We start from the raw sequence: 21,565 nt of genomic DNA on the forward strand, positions 1-21,565 counted from the left end.
GTTATTTAGGAGATTCTTTCAATCCTTGCAACTGAATCTTTCAATCCTTGCAACTGCAATTAATTAGTATTATGTATTGCTGTTTGCTAGTTCATGTACACTGTATATGAGCGAGCATAGTTCAAAGGTTAATTTTCTTTTCTCTTAGCTCTGCTGAGTGGACTGTGGCACCCCATAGGAAGTAAGGGTTCAAAAGTGACCTTGCAGGTTATTCTCCTTGGGAAGAAACAAGTTGAGAGTCTGGTTGGGGAGTGCTCTCCACCCTTGGGAAGAACACAGCTTGCATTGCATCACTTGTTTGCACTGGCTTGAGCATATTATTGTAGTTGTAAAGGCATTTGAATTGTTTGTAGTACTTGGTACCTTCTAGGAGGGCGTTGCACTGTAATTGCACTGTAAAAAGAAAATACCAGGAGCTTAGAGCAAGGAGCTACTGTGACTATATGCTGTTTGTTCAGTATTAGACAGCAAAAAAGAGTATCAAGACTAGTAATAAAGAGTAGAGGAAAATAATGTACAGGCCTGCATAAATAACACTGTGTAAATGCTTAGGTGCATAAGGAACCAAAATAATGAAGTGGCAAGGGTTTAAGAAAAAGCATATCAACATGAATTATCTGATCAGTTTACCAGACCATTAACATTTAGGATGGTGATTGTCTAGAACTTAAAATGAACTAGAATGAACTTCTACTAGTTTTTGTTTATGTGTTTTTTTCTCTGTATATGTTTTTCTAAAAGTGTAGGGGTTTTTTACTTAAAAATATGCACTATTTTTTTTTCATTCTCAAGGCATTAATGTACGTGTGTTACAGTGGAGTTGTTTATTGGCACCTTGGTGTTTTCAGTCCTCAGGATTTAACAACAGTTAATAAGAGGCTCTAATCAGGATTCCCTGAGGGTGAGCCAGCACATTGCTTGCGTAGTTATGTAGCTTTGCCATCAACCATCAATAGCTGGGAGTTTAAAACATACAGCATTGAATATGATTTGAATTAATCAGGGTAAGATTAAAATGAGATTCCCAAATTAGGAACCTGGACAAGATGAATCTTGCTGTAAGTTTGTGTCTGTGCTGGAGGTGTTGACGCCTGCTCTGTGTGTCTGATCTCCCGCTGCTGTCTTAAAGGATCCAGTCAACAGGGCCACCTCAGGGTAGAGCTCTCCCCTGAAAGCCACTGCCTGTGCTGGCTGGACCTCAGTTAGGAATCTCAGGTAGGGTTCCATCTCTAGACTCAGCTTTTCAAAGATTTTTAGTCAAGCTGCAATTAATTGGTGTTAAGCACAACCAGCCCTGACTAATCTCTGATTGCCTCCTTGAGTTAATGCCTCACAAATACTCAAATACCTGCATGTCCTAGGTTTGTATAGGTGCTGCACATAGTCAGTTCCCAGTGAACTCATCAGGGATGAACAGTGCTTAGGTCCTCTGCAAACTCATCTGTTGTGAGGAACGGTTGTAGGAATGGGGAGAGAAAGGGAATGCAGGGGATTGAATTGTGTGCATCTGAACAAAAAACCTGCAGCCTGAACATGTGTGTGTGTGTAAAAATAAACAAACAAGCAGATAAATCACAGGTGTATCCAAGGTGGAGCTTGCCTCTTGGCTGTGGAGAAACAGGAATCAACAGACCAGAACTGCAGGAGACTGACACAAGTGCTGAAAAGCTCACGTGTCTATGGCCAAGCTGTGGTGAAAGCTGATGGTACTATTTATTAGCTGAGAGATCTCTCTGAGTCTAAATATGTAGAAGTGAGTGGGGGGTGAGGGTTGTTGTTGACTCTGTTTGTGGTGTTGGAGCTTGTGCGAGGGTTGTCTCGGGGGCGATTCGGGCTGTTTAGTGGAAGGGTCAGGAAGTAGTTTAGTTAAAAATGCCAGCTTTGGGAGTTGGAGATGAGGGTTTGAATCCTTTCTTCCTAAGATAGGATGGTGGGGTAACTCTAAGAAGGGGTGGCTATTGTGTCACTAGGAAAATCAGACCCCACTACATAAGGCTGCGAAGGATCATTAGTTCCAAAGAATTTCAAGGGATTTCCTCAGCTCAGTTGTCAGTGTAAATTCTACTTTTACAGATCTTTAGACAAACTGAATTCCTCTGCTGGAGTCTCATCATCCCTGTGTATGTGTTTGCATGTATTCATTTTTCCTTTGCAATAATATAAGTAACAAGCCAGTACCAAGTAGGTCACTGTTGTAGGAGGCAGGAGATCCATGCCTAGTCCTAGCCTGTGCAGCAGATTGTCCTCTCTAATCTTGGGATGAGTTACTCCGTTTTTTTCTCAATCACCTTCTTGTCTGTAAAATTATTATAATAATAATTTTCTTCATAGATTTTAATTTTACTTTTAAAACTTTCAAGGCCTATACCAAATCTAGGATGTTTGTAGAGGACAGTGAGGCTGTGGTTTTGATCAAGTGCATATAAATAATCAGGTGATTAATTAACAACTTTTCCTTTTTTTTTTTTGTGCCGTGAAGGAGGATTGACAAAGATGTTGCAAAAGAAAGCAAATATTGTTGTCCCTGCAGGCCATTGCAGCTGAAATAACTTGATTTTATTAGAACAGTTTCAAAATGGATGCTTACCTTGTAACTGGAACTCCCACAGTTCTTGTAACTTTGGTTTGTAGATCTTCCAAAGCCTATTCATGTTGTAAATGTATTCCATAGGAAGTGATGATATCTACAGTCTCATGAAGAGAGGAGAAGTTTCTTCCCAGGTCTGAACTTCTTGAAAATCCCGACATAAAGAAGCAGCTGAAGCAAATGCATGGGTTTGGATTTTATATGGATTCTGGAAATTCTGAATATTGTATGAGGTTTATGTAACTAGAGATCTTATATACAGAGGAACCTTTTTATTTAGATTTCTAAATTTAAATTTTTATTTACATTTTTTATTTAAATTTTTTCCCACTCCCCATTCCCATCTGTAAATTTTGTCCTGGTTTATCCATTTTTCTCTCTGCTCAGCAGCATCTACAGTTGCTCAGATCCTCCAGCCTCAGATGCCTGTGGTTGCAATGGTTTGCAACTCAAGCTAAAGTAATCAAGCATGTCTTCCAGAGTTTTAATAACATTCAAAGCAGGGAAAGAATTAAAAACCTAGCAAGTTTACTTTTATTTTAAATGCTATAAAACATGTTTAAATGAGTTCTGAACATACCCTATGTTGCTGCTGTTAGTTGCCCAGTAAAAGTAGATTGCAAAATTATTTGCTGATAACTATATTATTAATTATTTGCTTGATAACTGTAGTTGAGGGAAAGATGTGTTGGAATGGAGAGGATGGTTAAGAGAGGCTTGTGCAGATGTGACTGATGACTTAGCAAACACTGACTGCTGTGCCTGAGCCAGAAACTCAGAGATGTTTGCTGCCTTGGTTCTGCAGCCTGAATCACCCAGGAACACAATCTAGTGAGAAGCTACTGCCTGGCCTTCCCAGTGTCTCATTGCACACCTGGAAAACACCAGCAGAGACTACATGCACATTCAGGGCCTCAGCCCAAACCTTTAGAGAGGCACCACTTACTCCAAGAGGAATTAAGAAGGGAGAAAAAAGTCCAATAGGAAGAATAATAAGGAAGAAAAGTTGCTTGTCCTGAAACTTTGTGTGAAACAAAGATAAATTGGAAGAAGCCCATCAGTTTGATGGGCAGAATCTGCTGTTGGCTCAACTCAGTTCTCTGTGCAACATGGTTCTTGCTGCTGAACACTACATCTACAACTAATGCATGAAATTTACCTTTGTTCTTCTATACTTTGTCAGCAAAACAGCTGAGAACAGCATTTCAGTGGCTTTGGTTTGGTGGCTGTATTACTACCCCAAAGAGACAAATAGTAAAACTGAGGAAAGTGTAGGATTTTTCCACTCAATTTTTCAATCTAAAATTGTTCATTCTATCAGTAAAATTCTAAAAGCATCATGAAATCTTTTGGCCAGCCCATAATCCTAGAGCTTTTAGAAACTTTCAACAAAATACCCTCACCCAGAGAGATTCTGCAGTCTGTAGTATGAATTTTTCCTGAAAAGGATTGGGGCCCCACTCTTTTCATGTTTGAAACTGCATGCTAGAAGGTTAGCTGGTAATTAGTCTTCCCAGAGAGGACATTGTAAAAACAAATCATCAAGTCATTTGTTGCTGTTCTACCTAAGAACACAGTTAAAAGAGCCTCTTTGCCAAACCCCTGAGAAAGAGCTGGGGATGGTCTCTGTGTTTTTACAATAGAAAGCAACCAGCAGTCCTGTCTTGCAGCAGACTATTGCACCAGCCATTCTATAATACACATGCAGTTCACCATAGGGAACAACACAGGCTTGGAATTTCCATAGGAAAGAGCTACAAGGTGATTGTGAAAACTGAGAAAGTTTCTCCAGTGATTTTTGTCTTAGTTGCAATGGAATATGAAATTAACTTCAAACATTTGTCTCAGAGATTTGACTATGAAGTTACTACAGACACAGGAGATATGTGCATCTCTCTCTGTCCTTTTGAAAGGCATTGGGCAGCTGGAGCCTACTATCATTTTCCCACTAGCGTGATCTGAAATAGTTCATCAGAAAGGTTCACAAAAGGGAATCTAATGGGATTTGTGGAGTGTCAGATGTTCCCTAAGGAAACTCCTGTAAGAGTCTATTTTACCAGTGGTATTTTCTGGGCATTTTCCCCCAGAAACGTGTTTGTCCTTGGGAGGCAAATGCTGCAAGGGGAAGACTGCTGGAGAGGCTGGGCTGCAGCAAGGACAGAGTAGGAATTGCTCTGGGTTTTGCTGCAGTCTCATTCTGGGAGTAGGTGGTTCTGTGTGTGTTGGTCTGTTCAGAGACCTGGCCAATTTAGCAGTTCCCAGGAGCAGTGTAGCAATGGCTTCCTGTGGCTTAAAGTGTGCAATGTGCACTGTGGAGAAACATGGGAGAGATTTTCAAGGCAGGATCTTGCTCCAGTTTAGTTTCATGCCAGGATAGAAGGGGTGTGGTGCTCTCAGCAGCCTCCTCCCTCACACCAGATGTGGCACCCCTGTGGTAAGGCAGCCCTGGGGCAATGCAGCATCCTGGGGTGGGAACTTTCCTGGTCCTGCTCAGGAGATCCAGGCTACTCAGGAACAGACTGGTAACTGTCAATGCCCATTTCTTTGGCAACAATATGTTTTTGTCCTTGATTTCACAGCCAGGTTGTATTCAAAATAGAATATGTATTCGTGTGATGTGGAAGGATTAAGGCTGGATGAGTATTTGGTGACTTTTCTGGACTCCTTAGGATACTTGATTTGAATAGAGTCTGTCTACTTAGTCCCCATAGCTGTACAGCCTGGGATAGGCATCTCACCAGCCAGCTCTGAGCAAGAACCACAGTATTCTCTGGTGAATGAACAAGCTGTGAGTTCTAACCCAGTAGTGTCAGATGCCACTAGGCATCCCCTGGTGGGAAGTGCTTTAGCCAAAATCCCTTATCTGCAGTTTCTTGGTGGGAGCAAAGAACGCCTTTCCATTCAGCATCCTTCCCAGAAATTTGAGTGTTTGTGATGTTAAGAATCAAAAACTAAGAGAAAGCCTTGCTTGGCAGACACTGACTGTGCTTTGAGATTAGATGTCAAGTGCCAAAGACTGTGGGAAAGGTTTTGGACAAACAGCAAGCAGAAAACAGCAGAAACCTCTCAGGAGATCCTGCTTTATGTCCCATCTTGTGGTATGGTGAGAGTATGGAGAGAGAAAAGTGGTGGACCATGAGCTGGAGCCCTTTTGCAAGGGCAAGCAGTAGAAACACATATTCTTTTTGTTTGGTAGCAGGAGTGAGGTGCACCCAAACATCTTGCTAATTATGCTGCTCTAGGAAATGGGAACTCAGCCAGGCATACATAGAGCAGGGAAAACCCTCAGAACTGAGATAATATGAGCACCAGCCTCACCATGTGAAACCATAAGGGAGAGGGGCTAAGCAAGGTCACCAAAATGATCAAATTCTGTGAGAGCACATACACACAAGAGTATGAAGACTTTGACAAAAGCTAGTGGTGGATCATTGAGAGGCCAAGGCAGTTAAGTTCCTGCTTTGTTACATAGATAAATTGCCAAAGGAAACATTATCCAAACAGTTCTACTTCAAAGGCAGAAGGACAAGCTTTGGGGAACTTGCGGTACTTTCATTCTGGCCAATAACCAAGTGTAAAGTGTAAAATATACATGTTTAGGAAGTAGGACACATGCCGTTCAAGACAGGCCTTTCCCATGCTCTCAGACCAGTGCAGCTTCATTTGATGTGCAAATGCATGATGTGTGATCTGTCCTGGCAATGTGCTGCCTGCCAGCAGCACAAACATTTCACAAGCACCCTTTTGGGTTACTCCAGCCTGCTGTGTGCACAGCCTCCTTGGCAACCTCTGCAGCTGGAGCTTTTCTTACAGTCTGTTGCTGTGGTGGTTGCACAATCCTGGTTTATGTAGTGTGTCTCATCAAGAGAGTCCAGGCAGTTAAAAATACCTTGAAAGCATCCTGGAATTGCAGGATTTGATGTTAGATACTAGGATTAAATGACAATGCAAGGAATGGTTACAGTAATGCATTGGGGAACATATCAGTAACGTAGGCTCAGTTGATCCTTAAGGCAGATTGTCCCAGCCTTCCTGGATATTGGCGACTTCAGGGTATTACAGATGATGGCAAAGGCCCTCCATAATGTGTTTATAAATTTCACATGAAATCAGGTGAAAAAAGTGTTCCCTGGAGTGCTTCCTGGCACTGCAGGCACAGCCAGAAATACATGTACTATGCACAGTACAAGCCAGCCTCTGTTATTTGATGAAACTCATCCTAATAACCCATGGAAAGTAACAGTGCAAATGCTCACCATAAAGAAGCAGTGGATTGTATGTGTGGTCTCTCTTCAGTACTGGCTTGAGTGGATTTAAATGTATGATATCAGAAAAAAATAGTTGTGGTCTTTATGATGCAACTGAGCTGTGGAATACCTGTGCTAGTGGGATGAGGCTGGCTTTTAGTGAGGGTTCAGGATGTAAACTCAGCTGGCAGAACTGATCAGAACCAACCATTCTTAGGAACCAGGGGCATGCAGATGTGCTTTTCCTCCCTCTCTAACAGTACTTAGGTAGGGACAATATGGAGCAGCTGTGGTGACTTACCCCAGTTGTACCAAGAGGCAAATCAGCCTTGTGCCTCCCCTCACTGTGTGGGGGCAGATTCCCAGTCCTGTATGTGCAGCCTCTGGGCCTAAGGCATAGATAACCAGGCACTTGGTGCTGAGCACTACCCAGTGCAGCAGCTGTGGCTACACAGAAACCTTAACCTGCTCTGCACCACTGAAATGCCTGAACTTGTGCTGCAGCCAGCTGTAATCATCTGTTACTTGTGTTAACCTTGAATTCCAGCATGTCAGTTCCGGTCCTCGGAGAAAAATTAGGGAAGTGCTTATTGAAACCAGCATCCCAGCACTCCACACTGTGCTGGGTGGAAGAGGGAAGTGGGACCCCAAGCCTCAAGAGCCTTAGTAGTAGCATATTCTAGCCACACTTGAGTCATGTGAGATTGTACCACTATTCTCACTTTAGATTGATCTATCCTTATAAATGGCCCAACTTCATGCTTAAGCCCCGTGGTTGCTTCAGGAGCTCCTGAGCTTTCTGGCTGAGCCACACACAGTTCCCTGATACCTGTGCACTGTCAGTGGACACAGAAGATACAGTGAAGATACAGAAAGAATTATAGACTGCGTGTTTAATGAGGACAAAGGAGGAAGATGGGTTTAATGCAGCTGTAGTCTAATGTGCTGAGAGAAATCTATTTGAATGGGTTGGGAATGCTGATGGCATCTAATAGCCACAAAGGCTTTTCCTGCTTCCTGATAGATATAGCACTGTGAATATCAGTCATTGTGGTATGAAGTTGTTAGGAGAAAAATAACTTCCTGTGTTGACGGACTTAGCATGCAGTAAATGGAGACGTATGGATACAAATGTAAGGTGGTAAATGTAGCTCTCCAGAGCTCTACGTGTAATCATGCACAGTCATAAGTAAAAAGTACAGTGCATTGCTTGTCTTTGACTTCCTCTCTAGCTCAGCTGGTGCCCTGGATTCAGTGTTATTATGGTTCTTTTTTTCCAGGACAGAACAGAGAAATAACAGGGTGCTGTGACACACAGTGTCACTGCATATGCAAGGCAAGATTTTTCATCCTGGCCTCTGTGGGGAGAAAGAGCAAGAGCATTCTCTATAACAGGGCACAAATAAATCTGTGAATGCTATCCAAGTAGTATCAATACCCACTGCTTTGTCTGAAGGCCACAGAACTGAAACTTTTTGCCTTTCTTCACATCCTTTTCTAGAAGAAATGCACAATTAGTTCCAAACTCTCTCTTTACTACGCTTGTACACTTATATTGGTACATTCACTTTCACTGGCTGGAACTTTCCTCATTTCACTAGAACACACTTGTATTCAGTGGGTTCCAGAACAGCCTTCCTTCCTTTGTTTTGTTTTCAGAAAAGGTCTCTATTACTTGTGCCCGTATGACTGCTTGGAGTGCTGAGACAGGTGGCAAGTGGGTCAGAGAGATGGGGAGTATGGAAAGTGCTAATTGTCCACCCAAAGTCCTACGACAGAGGTGTCCATGCCACTTGTTAAATAGAAATAATACTCTGCTTAATATAGACCTGATATTCCAGACTTTCAGGAACAGTGCTCCTTCCTAAGAATGCAATTTCCTTCCTATTATTGAGTTTTATTCTCTTTTATCCCATCTGTTCTAGTCAAGTTACTTCATTGTGATTGCCTCTCCAGTGTTGATTAAACCAACTGGTATTATTTTGTGACACTGAGGTGTGACCATTGCTTGCCATACAATGAAGTAGCTTGGCAGTATTAACTGAGTAGTTACTTTACCTAAATAGGCACCATTTCAAAAAGGAATGCAGTTCCTGGCAATGAAAGTAACCTGGAATAAAGGGATTGCTTGAAGGAGAGCTATATAGTACCTGGCTATGTGAATTCAGTCTGTCCTTGTCCCATTTTAGCATTTTGAAATCAAAGTTGACTATCTCTCCATAAAATCTTTGAGTGATAATTTATTAATCTCTGTGAAACATCTACGAGAGAAAGAAAATGCATCATGATTTTTTAAAACATTATCCAAAAGTCAAGCTGGGATGCAGCAGTTTGCAAGGGTGCCCCACTGGTTTTGATGACTTCAGACCTGCCCCAATAGCTAAACTTTATGACCATAAGGGTGAAGATGAACTTTGACTATGACCTAGATCTGCAATTCACAAGTGTTTTCATACAGCTGCAATAATATTCCAGAAAATGTAATTGGCCTTTTACTTCATTCACTTTTGCAAATGAAAATAAAGCTACTGTGAGAGCAGATCTTTTGCTAAGAAAATATTTTTTTTAATATTTTTATAGCTCTGTCAACAATAAAGGAGTCTCACAGTCTAAAGTCTTTCTCTAAACCTTTTTAATGGAAAAAACTTCATAGAAAATATCCTTTTACTTTTTTAATAACATATAACTATATACATGATTAAAAACTGTAACAAAAAGCTGCAGGGACTGGAAAAATGTTTTGTTGGATCCATGCAGATGGTACATCTAAAAAAGGATTTCACAAATCCATGTACATCAAATGGAGCTGCAGTGACAGGGTTGAAAAAAAATGGCAACTCTATATTATTTACCTGAATGTATTGGGAATAAAGCACAGACATACAAAATACATGAAAAGAATACAAAAGAGTACATGGTGTAAATGCTGTAAGCACAGGAAGTTTCTTTTTTAAGCAAATAGGAGAAAAGAAGTAAAATCTCCTTTTTCACATTTTTATATTGCAGTTTAAAAGATAACTAATCTCTTACTTGCTGTATTTTGTTTTTCTTCACTCTGACATACGCTACAGTAGAAGTATATGGCATTTGAATTTAACAACTCAGGAATACTTTGATTTGTCTCCATGTCTGTGAATGTACTATCAGCTCTCAATAACGACATGTAGACACATTGCTCAAAAACACATACACAGTTTGACATGAGTTACAAAATACTGAGGGCCACCACACTACAAAGTGCTGGAGACTCTTGTCCTGATCCAGCAGTATGTTGAAGGACACATACAACTTCAAATCTAAGAGGGATTCCTCAGAGACTAAAGGAAGTTAAGAACATGCAGAAGTTAGTTTCTGATCAGGGCTGGAGTTTGAACAGTTCATACCATAGGAAAACTTACACCTGAGGCTGTAATTCTGTCCTTACACCTCAGATCCTGTAGCTACACTCTGTGGATTATTTACTGTACTTCTAAAAGAGATTTTCTTAATCCTAAGTTAAAACATAAATGAAACCTCTCTAAAAGAATCTGGGGAATTGATGAGTTCTGCAGCTGAAAAAAAGACAGAGATAGTGTTTAGTTTATCAGTGATAGATTTGAAGAGATTCTGTAGGCAGGCTGTAAATACCTCAGTTCTGAAAGAACTTCCTTATCTTTTTGTCCTGGATCCAAAAAACCCAAATAAATGAAAGCTCAGTACCAGGCAGTAGCATCACCTGAGCTGCACAGGCATGGTGAGGATGGCAAGACATCATTTAGTAAAAGCTGTAACAAGTACTTAATGATTCCCAGTGTAATCACAGGCAGTTTAATAGCAGACAAATAAATGGAGCCTGTGCGTGCATATATTTGTTTAAAAAAGAAAAAAGGTGAAAGCAACAACAGTAACAACAACAACAACAACAAAACTAGACAAGCAGTGAAAGCTAAAATATTCTGTGAAGCCTTGGAATCTGTTCCTGTTCTCGTTAACACCCACCCACCCTGTCTGGCCTTGCTCTTTTGGCAGGCAGGTAAATCCCTTCAAGTTCCTGTAAGTGAAGGAGGACTTTTTGCTTATAGCAAGACATAAAGTAATTACGAAAATAAGCTTTGAAATCCAAATTGCTGTGAGCCATGAAAGCCAAATCTCACTGATAAGTTTTTGGCTTTCATTGGCCATGCAGCAGATTGATTCCTTTTCCAGTCTGACCTCTTTCTGTGGGCGTGCTAATTGGAAAGTTGCCACTATACCAGGTTTGAGGCCATTACCATTCAGAGTTCTTTTATTTTTTAAGAACATCAATGACACTTGTTTGTGTTGTTCATTGCTAGTGTTCTGGGTAAAATCTGGGTTGTAGAGCCCTGATTGAAACTACAATGTCAGTACAAGGTAGGTCTGTTTGAGAAGGCAACCTGAAAGCAGTAAGACTTATTTTGTTTATTTAAGGAAGAGATAAATGTGTGTGTGTGCATGCATTTGCATTTAACAGTTTTATAGCTGGAACCATTATTAAATGATGCCCAGTAGCAATTTTATCTCATTAAGATCTGTTTTATAAAGATGTAACGATTCTCAGGAGAGTTTTATGAAAACATGCAAAGTTGGTTTGCATTACGTACTCAGTTATGTGCCCAGTATGTATGTTGCAACTTAATTTCTTAAATATATATTGTGTAACACTTTTTATTCCTGAGTGCTGGTCTCCATAAGGAATAGAGAAGGTTGGCATCATGTGCTCTTCTGCACAACACGGTCCTCTGTAATTTTAGGAGTTCTTCTGAGGGATCTTTATTGTCACAGTTTTAACTTCAGAATATTCTCTCAATCCACATTCACCCCTGAAGAAGAAATTGCAGCATCAGTTTATACCAGGTATTGTTTATCAAGAAAAAATCTGTGATGAATGCTAAGGCAAAAATTTTTCAAAAGTTGAAAAGCTACACTTGCTGAATAGGAAGATGGGTTATGTCAGACATTCAGGTCAGAAGAGTCAGTGTGTGCTCGGTTAAAGGGCTCGGTTGTCTCCACAGCCCAATACAGGCAGCAAAACCATCCTATTCCATGGCCACTCTGAGTCTGCTGAGATTGCACTTTGGTGTCAGAGTGAGAACAAAGGCTGTGTCTGTGAGGAGGAAGGAGCCCATGAGTCAGATCTGCATGGTGCTGTCCCTTGATTGTGTAGGTGTGAGGGAGGGGGAACAAAATGCTTTCTAAGAATAAATATTACATATTCTCTTCATTCCCTCAGTCCAGGAGAAAAAAAGATAAGAGATTTACAAGTCCAAGCTGTTCTCCTGCTTGCACTTGTTTTCCAGAATGCAGGTGTGCAGTGCTATGTCTCAGAGCTATCCATACAATAACAATTCCTATGACATTAAAGGAGAGTTCTGAAGTGGAATGGCACTTCCTTCCTTTGAAGACATTTGGACAAAGGCCAGAATTTTGGGGAGCTCTAATATAAAATGGCCACATGTGGCTATCTGGGGTGAACCACCCCATTTTTATTACAGGATTTAAATTTTACATCTCCCAGGTAAGAAGGTTTAAAGAAACACAAATGAGAAAAAACCCAAACTTCATGTCTTCTAGACCTCTTCAAGGATACAAGAATATTGTAAGTAGTCTTAATGCAATCAGAAATCCCTGTGTTGTGTACTCTACCAGGATGCAGATACCCTGCTACCTTTTTCAGGAGTGTAAAATGAGCATAACAGTTCTCGACTTGGTGTTGATGTTTTGCCCATGTGTGATGATAACCTGTGAATTGAAATGCAGCACCAGAACCAGAACAAGTCCCAGATAATGCAGTGCTGGCACAGGCAGCACAGTGGCCCCGTTATGATCTGCCTGTAATATAGTGTCACCTTAGCAATGACACACTTATGTGTAGACACTTTTGTTTTCTGTAACTGCCCAACTCAACATTATTTATGCTGTAAAATGTGTGCCTTAAAAACAAGAATGTAGGAAACTGGCATTTTAATAAAAAGTATGCAGGTATTAATGCAGGGTGGAGGAGGTGAATTAGAAGGTGATATCTGATCAAAGAGGTTCTGAAAGGAGTAGAATAATTACTCATAGGTAGGTTTTCAGGCATCTTTGTGAGATGGAGATTATTGCCATTCCAAACATTTATTGTTTATGATGAAAACTTTCAAAGCTGTAGTGGGAATCAAGTGTGTAATTACCACAGATTTTTCCGTGAGAGCTGGGGTGCTGCCTGGGTTTCCCCCTTTTCAAGAGCTCTGCAACATTGATATGTGAATATTTTGCTTGCAGTTGAACCTCCCTGGAGTCAGTGGGGTCACCCCTGGGTGTCAGGTTACTCATGAGCTCTATCAAGCTTAGTAGTTTTAGAATATTTTCACAATGATAAGAGTTAGATGACCTGACATATTTATGCCAGTGTGAGATCACCTCATAACTCATGAATGTGAATAGTATGAATGTGTTATTCAAAGTACTCCCTAACGAGGGAAAATACTTCAGACTTCATAAAGCTTATTTTATAGATCAAGTTGTATACTTCAACATATTTAAAGTTTTAAAGAGTTTGACCTTACTTTAGTTTTACTGCTGAGTTTGCCATTAGCCATAAGCTATTTTGAAAACTTAGGTGAGACATATCTGGTACACATACCTCCTGCACAGAAATTAATTGAATCCCTGGTATGTAACCAATCTGGGGCTGATGCAATTGCTAAACTTCCTTGTGATTGTAATGAGAAGGAGAAACTGGTAAGACTTTAAATTAGGTACATGGGACAATATTTGAGCTCCATTTCAAAATATTTGGCACTTAGTGCAAAATGGAATGTCAGAAAGCTTTATAATGGCAAGTGGATTTTTTCAAAGAGGTGTAAACACATTTGTTTCCTTCTCTTTGCCTGATTTCATTGTTTAAAAACCTGCAAGCTGATAGCTTTTTTATAAAATTCAAATGCACCTGTATTAATAAATATAGTGAAAACTGAAGAAAGAAAAGGAAAAACTACCAAGATAGGCACAATACATGTCAAAACAACTCTGAAACAAGTACACCAAACCAGTCAACAAGCAATCAGCAGCAGCAGAGTCTTTCTGAACAGTGATGCTTAATATGGCTAAAAAAACTTTCCAGAAAACAGGTTACAAGTTCAGAAAAATACTCAGAAATTTTCTGTTTCTTTCAGGATGAGAAGATAATTCCAATAAATTAGTTTGCAATGTTAATAAAAAAAAATTTAAAAGGTGGTCTTACAATGCAAATCAATTGCATTTAGAACCAGTAATGATGATTAAAGGTCACCTGATATTACGCCCTGATTCTCAGGCTGGAATATTCCTGGATCTTAATTTGCATGGAAGCATTCACTAATGTTTATAAAGTTGTAGAGTTGAAAACAATTTAGAAAGCAGCAGTGGAATACTTACATCTCTCTCCCATTGCCAGACATTTTGAATCCTCCAAAAGGACTTTGGGCATTTAAGGCATTGTAGCAATTTATCCTGTAACAGGAAGAGGCATTAGGTCCAGCTGCACTGCCAGAAAGACCTTTGGATAACTCAGAGAGAGGCTGAAACTTGTGGAGCTAAGGACACTCTATACCTCTTAGTAATAACAAACTTGTTTCATGTGGAAAAGAAATGAGGGATTTATGCTACAAAAACAACAATCTGCTTCTCACTCCTAAGGAGAATTGGATTTGACCTGTGGAGGCAGGAGGAGAGCACCATACCCTTGGACACATCCTCAGTAATGAACTGTTAATCTGCTGCCAAACCTCAGTGCCAGTTTATAACAAAGAGCTGTTAGATTTGAGTTTGCCCTTTTTCTCCCTAATTTCTTGCAGATCTTTACTCAGGTTTGACATATTAAATTGCAAGCTACTAAACTCTGGAGTTGGCATTCCCATTCCTAAAGACTGGAGAGGAGGTGTCCCCTCAGTTCCTTAATGTTGTAGAAAGTACAATCCTGTGTGCCTTTGGTAAGCCCTGCCAGGTTTCCTGTGCTCCCCAGAGGGGATGGTTTGCCCTGCTTGTTCTCAGTAAGGCTGCTCAGCAGTGGCTGCTCCTGGGAAGGCAGGTGCTCTCCAGCTCCAGCAGCATTCCCCAGCACTGAGCAGCTACAGAACCCCCCACTGCTGTCCATGGCTTGGCCAGTGATCCACCACTAGGATGGGCTGCATGAATATTCTTAACAAAGGGTGCAAAAGTGAAGCGAAATCATGACCGTGAGTCAAACTCTTTTATTTTCAAGAGTGGGATAACTTCTGCTTACCAGACTGTCCCAGCCTGCATTGCTGAAGAGACTGTCAGGGCCTTGTTTATGTCATTTGTAAAGACAGCAGCTACCAGCCCAAAATCAGAATTGTTGGCTCTCTCTATGACTTCATCCATGGTTTTAAATCTCAGTATTTCTTGAACAGGCCCAAAAATCTGCAACAAAGATTAAAAATTAATAAACTACCCCCTCAGAGGCATTTTATTCTTGTTTTATTCTGCTTTCTTAATTATCTTCTCTGTTCTATTATACTCTTTAAAATTTCCCACAGCAAAATTTAGTGATAAATAGTGATAATATCTGTAAAACTGCATGGATTTTCCAAAGCAGGTGCCTCAGGGGAACTTGTCCATTCTACCTACATCTCCTCTTTGATATCTGAGACCTTACAGTCAGTGACAAAAATGGAGCTTCCTTACCCAGCTGATGTCACTTGCTATGTGCATAAGGAGTTCTGAAAAGATTTATTATTTTTTTAATATGGTCATGATTTTCACTCTGAAGGTTTTGTCTTAGGAATTAAACAAAAGGAAAAAAAGTAATATTTAGGACATTTTACAAAGATCGTGCCCACACATGTGAATACCTCCTCCTTGGCAATCCGCATGTCATCTGTTACATTGGAAAACACTGTAGGTTCAATGAAGAATCCCTTTCTTCCCAGCCCCTTTCCCCCACATTCAAGTTTTGCTCCTTCAGTGATGCCACTTTGAATCAGTTCCAAGATCTTGTTGTATTGTTTTTTATCAATCTGAAAGAGAGAAAAAGCTGTTTGATGTGCAGACCATGTACTCGACAACCAAGTCCAAATAGGTGTTTTTAGACAAGTCATTTTCCAGTGAATCTATTCCTGCTTCCATTCACTGCTCTCTGAGCTGCAGACACCAGAGATCTGCAAGCAGGTGCTGACTGTGACCTCAGACTTCTTAAGATTTAATAAACACCTTATGTGTGTGGCTTAACCCACACTCTTGCTAAACAATCTACTTTACAAACACAAAAAAACCAGATCGTTAGTTTTTGCCCCAGATTAATGTCCTGAAAATGTTATAAGCCCAGCTGGTTATTAGTGGCAGGAACATTTTCTAAAGACTTATTTCTGATTATGCTCATCTTCTGCTTAGAATTTCTGGATATCCAAGCACAGTTACTGTTGTAGACAATTCTTGACAGTTAAGTGCTCAAAGAGACTTTTAAGAGCTTCTCACAGTTTACAGCTGTATTTTGGGGGCTCAAGATCCAAATCTTGCTCTTAAAACTGGAAGGCAAACATTGATATTTAAACTGAGATTTTTTTATTTAACAAGAAACACCTCAGAGCTGCACAGCTTATTTACTCCTTTAGAATTTTAATCTTGAAAGCATGTATCATGCCAGCTACCCTGGACCTTGAGTGTTCACTCAGTATGACTGACCTCTGCCTTAGTGGAGTTTAAATACTTCAGGCATCTCCTGGGCTGTAGAGATGCCCTAGTCCTTTACCTGTGGACCTTGTTCTGTAGTTGGGTCAAAAGGACTCCCCACAACTCTCCTTTTTGCACGTTCTACACTTCTTCTGACAAACTCTTCGTAAATCGATTCTTCCACGTAAATCCGTGAGCCTGCAGTGCAGCATTGGCCTTGATTGAAGAAGACTCCTTGGTGAGCTTGTTCCACAGCATAGTCCACTGAAAAACAAGACAGCATATGCACTGGAACAAATGGGCAAATCTGCCTTTGCACCAGTGCTGTGTGTATTACACAGTGCCACATTCCCAAAACTTCAATAGGAGCATTTGGTTAAATAAAACTAAATCAAGAAATCCAGTAGTTGTGTCAGGTCAGAAGTGAGGATGATTCCCACTGGAAAAGCTAAGACAGGGCCTTGGCAGTCAACAGGAGTAAGGTACGCAAGAACAACTTCACCAATGTTTTATATCCAGCAACATATCCTTCACCAAGTAAAACCCTTAAGGGAACATCAGAAGCAGGATGTGCCCCACATAAATACATCTGACTAGGTCACTATATGAGAAGAAAATCTGTGATCCCAGCTTGGCAATGGGTTATTAATACTTCATATGGGAGAATTACAGCAAAACAAATACATGGGTAAATTTGACTTTGATAATGGCAAGACCTGTCCTTCCCAAAAAGCCAGATGCTTTTTCTGCAACATAGAAATTTCCTCTTGGCCCATGCAAATGACTGGGTAAGGCCTTAAAATTATAGGTCTGTTAAAGAACAATAAACCCTTGATTTCTACTCTAACTTCCTTGGAGGTACAACTGACACACTGTGTCCAAGCAGGAGAGAGGATCTGGTCATATTCAGACATTCAAGGCCACATTCTTACTTTGGGTGTAATAACTGACCAGACAAGAATAATGAATTAATCCCTAAACAGTGATGCCCTACAGCACTGAAATACCTCTGTTACCAGTTGTAGCACTTTGGAACATTGCTTAAAGTATAATCTTTTATGGACTAAACAAAGCAACAGTGCTTTAGTTTCAGCACATTCTAGACAACTCTAACAGAAATGTCTTTTTATGCCCTCAGTGTGGTCTTAAGAAAAATTATATGGGGTGTTCCTTGGACCACAGTTAAATTTTCCCTGGCAGCTCCATGGAGATTGAAAGCACCAGTGGATAGCTGTGATTAACTAATGTTTCTTCTCTATTGTTAACAGTTTTTCACCATGAGGGGCTCTAACCATTCTTCTCTGTTTTTTTGGTGCACTAAACCTTCAACAGCTTTATCATGCTTTCTGCTAACTTTTGGCACACAGTGTTCCTCAAGCAGAACAAACAACTCCTTTGGAACGGTGAGCCAGTTGCTGTTTTTAAATAATCAAAGCTTTGAAGTTTAAATCTTAGGCCAAATACTGGAAGTTGTAATTGTGGGAAGACCAGAGAGCAGTTGTCCTTTCCCCATGGAAGGTCATAACACAGACCTGCCCTAGGCACAGGTCACTCTACTGGAAATGTTCAGGTGTTCAAATGTGAGTTAGCAGGTGAAGGATGTTTGAGATGTAGTGATATCTGGTGGGAGGTGGAGATGAGATTCTGGGGTAGAAGGCTGGAATATCTATGTCTGGCTCCAGCTGACAAAAGCTTTTTTAGCTTACCAGGATGATTGGCTGAAATTTCAGTCCTTGACTTGGTAAAGCATTTCTTTGTAGAAAAGCTACTGGAAGTTGTCAAGCTTTCCCTAGTTTTTCAGATATTGATATGTTTTGAAAATGGATACAGGATTGTAACCATCTCTTGTAATTGCTATTCAAAATCATTCTTCACTATTCACTTCTCCCTTTTAAATGAGACAACCAAATCCTCTATGTGTCTATTTACCGGGGTTGCAAAGTTCTCAGAAAGGGCATTGAGTACAGTGTGCCTGCAGCCAGCCTGAAACAAGAGCTCAGAGCAAGGTGTGAACCATCTCATTCATCTTAAGGGGTGTTAACTTCAAAACCTCCTGCTGACAATTTAGATATCAACATTGTAACTATTTCGGTGCTGATCATTTAAGCAGAAACTTCCAGTTTGTGTTTATATCCTAAGCTAAACAGCTGTCCTGTGCCTTCTCAGGTGCCAGAAATCTCAGCTGCACAACATCAGACATCTGCCAAAATTTTCAGCTCCCTGCAGACAGTGTCAGTGAGGATATTTCAATACACAATTCTTTAGTAGTGAAAATTTTAAAAATGGAATAATATCCCTTTACACCTACTTAACAAAGGAATACTGCACTGACTAGATTAACAAGTCAAGTGTACATAAAAGTTGTCCCTTTTTATAATTACTTTGAACCAAAAAAAATCACAGAATTTCCAGATTTAAAGCACTAAATCACCTTGCTGCAGAGCATAAGAGGGCAAATGTGTGTGGGACTAACTGTGAAAAACAACATGTCTATATGCTTGGTTATAACCTTTTTTCTGCTCTCTTGTTGACTATGAATCTGTGGGTCCAAAAGTATTGGATGTATTTCATAAAAGATAGCACATCTTAGATCGCGTCTGTAAGATTGAAAAGTGCCATTAGATACAGCTGTATTGCTTCACTTCACTTTATGTGAAAGATGTGCCCTAAAAACAGTTTTTAAAAAAAGGAAAAAGACATCATGCAATCATGTTTTTAGCAAAAATATGGAAGTGCTGACTTACAATCAGCATCTGCGAAAATAATGTTTGGGCTTTTCCCACCCAGCTCCAGTGTAACTCTCTTCAAATTACTCCTTCCAGCTGCTTCTTGGATCAGCTTCCCAACCTGAAAGGAAATGGAGACACATTTTACAGGGAATGTAGTCATACAGTTCATTTTAACAGCCAGGGTTGGCTATCAGTAGAGCAGAGCTTTAAATAATCCAGCAGGTTCTTCGTTCCAAGCATATTCTCATCAGTAGTGGACAGCTTTCCTATTTTTTTTCCTAGAAATTGAGAGGGGATAAGGCACAGCACTAAGTTTGTGTACCATTCACCCCTATGCAGCTATGCTAAAATAGCTTGGCGCTTTCTTTGAGGGCATTTTAGGGGGGCTGAACTAGAAATTTGAAATGGATGTGACTACAATTACTTCCATCCAAGCCACTGACATGCTCACAAGGCTTAATACATCAAATTCTTATGGAGTCATCTTCCTCCTCTGCAGGATTAACAGCACAGAGCAGAATACTGAGTAGGCAAGAAGTTACAAAAGCACCGTCCCAGACCTGACCCATAGCTGCACTACAGATAATCTTAATATGGGTTGAGGAGGTCAAAATCACCTCCAAAATGTCTTTGTAGATTGTGGGGTCAGCTGGAGCAGCCACAAATTACAGATCTCACCAATGAACATGAGCATAGATTAAATGGAGTAGCAATCTGACAGCTACAGATTTGACATGCTTCCACATCAGCACAGTTGGAGGGGTAGCTGTGCTCCTTGGAAATTCTCCTCTCCCTGGATCAAAAAATCCAAACTAGATCAGCTTTTGTACAGTTGTAGCGTAACTGTGACCATTTTACAGCTAAGGAAGAAATCACAGGTAGATTTAGGCTCCTACGTGGTAAAACACAGGACTAAAAATACCTATTGAATATTGAGGAGCCTAAGAACCTTGGTAAGTGCTTTATTTTAACTGGGACATGTTTTAATGTCACACAGAAAGTTAGAGGTGAAGTGAGATGGGAGTGAGTCCAAAGCTGGGCTTTTTTTCTCCATGTAGTACTCTGGTCTTTCTGTTTTCTATTTCTAAAGTTATGTGAGTGAGATTCCCTGCAGCAAGGGGTTAATGGCTGAGGAGCTGAACCTCTTAGAGAATTGAAGGCAGTCTGCTAGAGAAAGTTATGTCAGCACTGGAGTAATCAGAAAGCAAATGAAACAGAAACCAGGGCCCCCAAAGGAAAAAAAAAAAAAAAAACCAAAGGAAAAACCTCACAGGATAATGAAGGAATTGTGAACCACTTCATGTACCTTTGTGATTAACTGTTTATCTGGTGATACCGCAGTTGAGTGTGACTGAGGTTTTTTCTTTTTTAAAAAAAAGAAAAAGCTTTTTTTCTTTACCCCTGTATTGATGGAATGGAGTGTTGACATTATCATGAAATTCCTTGCATATCCCCTTAATTGGAGCTGATTTTATTGCTATGTTTGACTGACAGCCAGAAGTGAACCTGAAAAAAAAGGATCCTTTTTGCCTTCCATCCCCACCACATACATCGAGCACGTCATCTGGAAATTCCAGCCTCTCAAACTGTGCTGAAAATGTACCCTGGAAACCAGAGTTCTGTGTTTATAGCCCGTGCCAGCCAATGCCATTCACACCCTCACTGCCTTGAACCTCCCTCTCTCAAAGAACAACAACCAGGTATTTCCCCTCAAAAATTCACAAAGAGCAGGACAGACCAAGAAAGCCAGAGCAATGTGTCCAGCCCTCATCTCCCTGCTTTTTACTTTAATGTCAAAATGCTTTTGTACATGTAAGTAAGGACGTTGAAAGCATTCCATGCAAACAAGTAATTGACAATTATGCAAGTCCAAGCATAGTACAGGGTAAATATTCAAGTCCAAAGGGCTTTGAGACAGTGGTGTTAATTTGGAAAAGTGTAGTCGGAGGTATTTTTAATACAGGGAAGTTGTCAAGTTTCCCAGTAAAAACTTAATAGAAGGCTTCACTGTGTCTTTCCTGTTAGAGATCAGTGTAGACATCAGGATAGTGGGGCTCATGCTGCTCAGCATTTTTGTTCATTGTGCTCCCATTGTGCCCTGTGCACTCACAAGTTGAGAAAAGTCTCAGCGCAGGCACCAGCACCGTGGTTATTTAGTGACAAAGGCAGCCCTTTGTGAGTGGCCCTCTCTTTATGGAGGAAGACAGCATGAAAGGGATAAGTGATAGTGTTGCAATCTGCTGCCTTTCAGGACACGCTTCCCGCGGCGTCTCAGCTCCATCCCTCAGCTCCCCATAGGCAGCACAGCCCGGACAGGGAAGGCTGGAAGAGAGGACTCCCCCACAGATAATGGA

General features: G+C 40.5%; 1 protein-coding gene across 1 annotated transcript in view; it reads right to left on the minus strand.

Annotated features, from left to right (window-relative positions):
* Positions 1–9,444: 9,444 nt before the first annotated feature.
* ALDH1A2 (aldehyde dehydrogenase 1 family member A2) overlaps positions 9,445–21,565 on the minus strand; it is a 52,281-nt gene continuing 40,160 nt past the window's right edge. Inside the window, exons 8-13 of the mRNA XM_005419671.2 lie at positions 19,227–19,329; positions 16,562–16,746; positions 15,666–15,830; positions 15,077–15,234; positions 14,230–14,304; positions 9,445–11,654 (exon numbers count right to left, since the gene is read on the minus strand). Coding sequence (XP_005419728.1) covers positions 11,582–11,654; positions 14,230–14,304; positions 15,077–15,234; positions 15,666–15,830; positions 16,562–16,746; positions 19,227–19,329 — 759 coding nt within the window. The 3' untranslated portion in view covers positions 9,445–11,581. The remainder of the gene's footprint in view (positions 11,655–14,229; positions 14,305–15,076; positions 15,235–15,665; positions 15,831–16,561; positions 16,747–19,226; positions 19,330–21,565) is intronic.

Source organism: Geospiza fortis, unplaced genomic scaffold (genome assembly GCF_000277835.1).
Source record: "Geospiza fortis unplaced genomic scaffold, GeoFor_1.0 scaffold171, whole genome shotgun sequence".
In the NCBI taxonomy this organism is placed as follows: Eukaryota; Metazoa; Chordata; class Aves; order Passeriformes; family Thraupidae; genus Geospiza; species Geospiza fortis.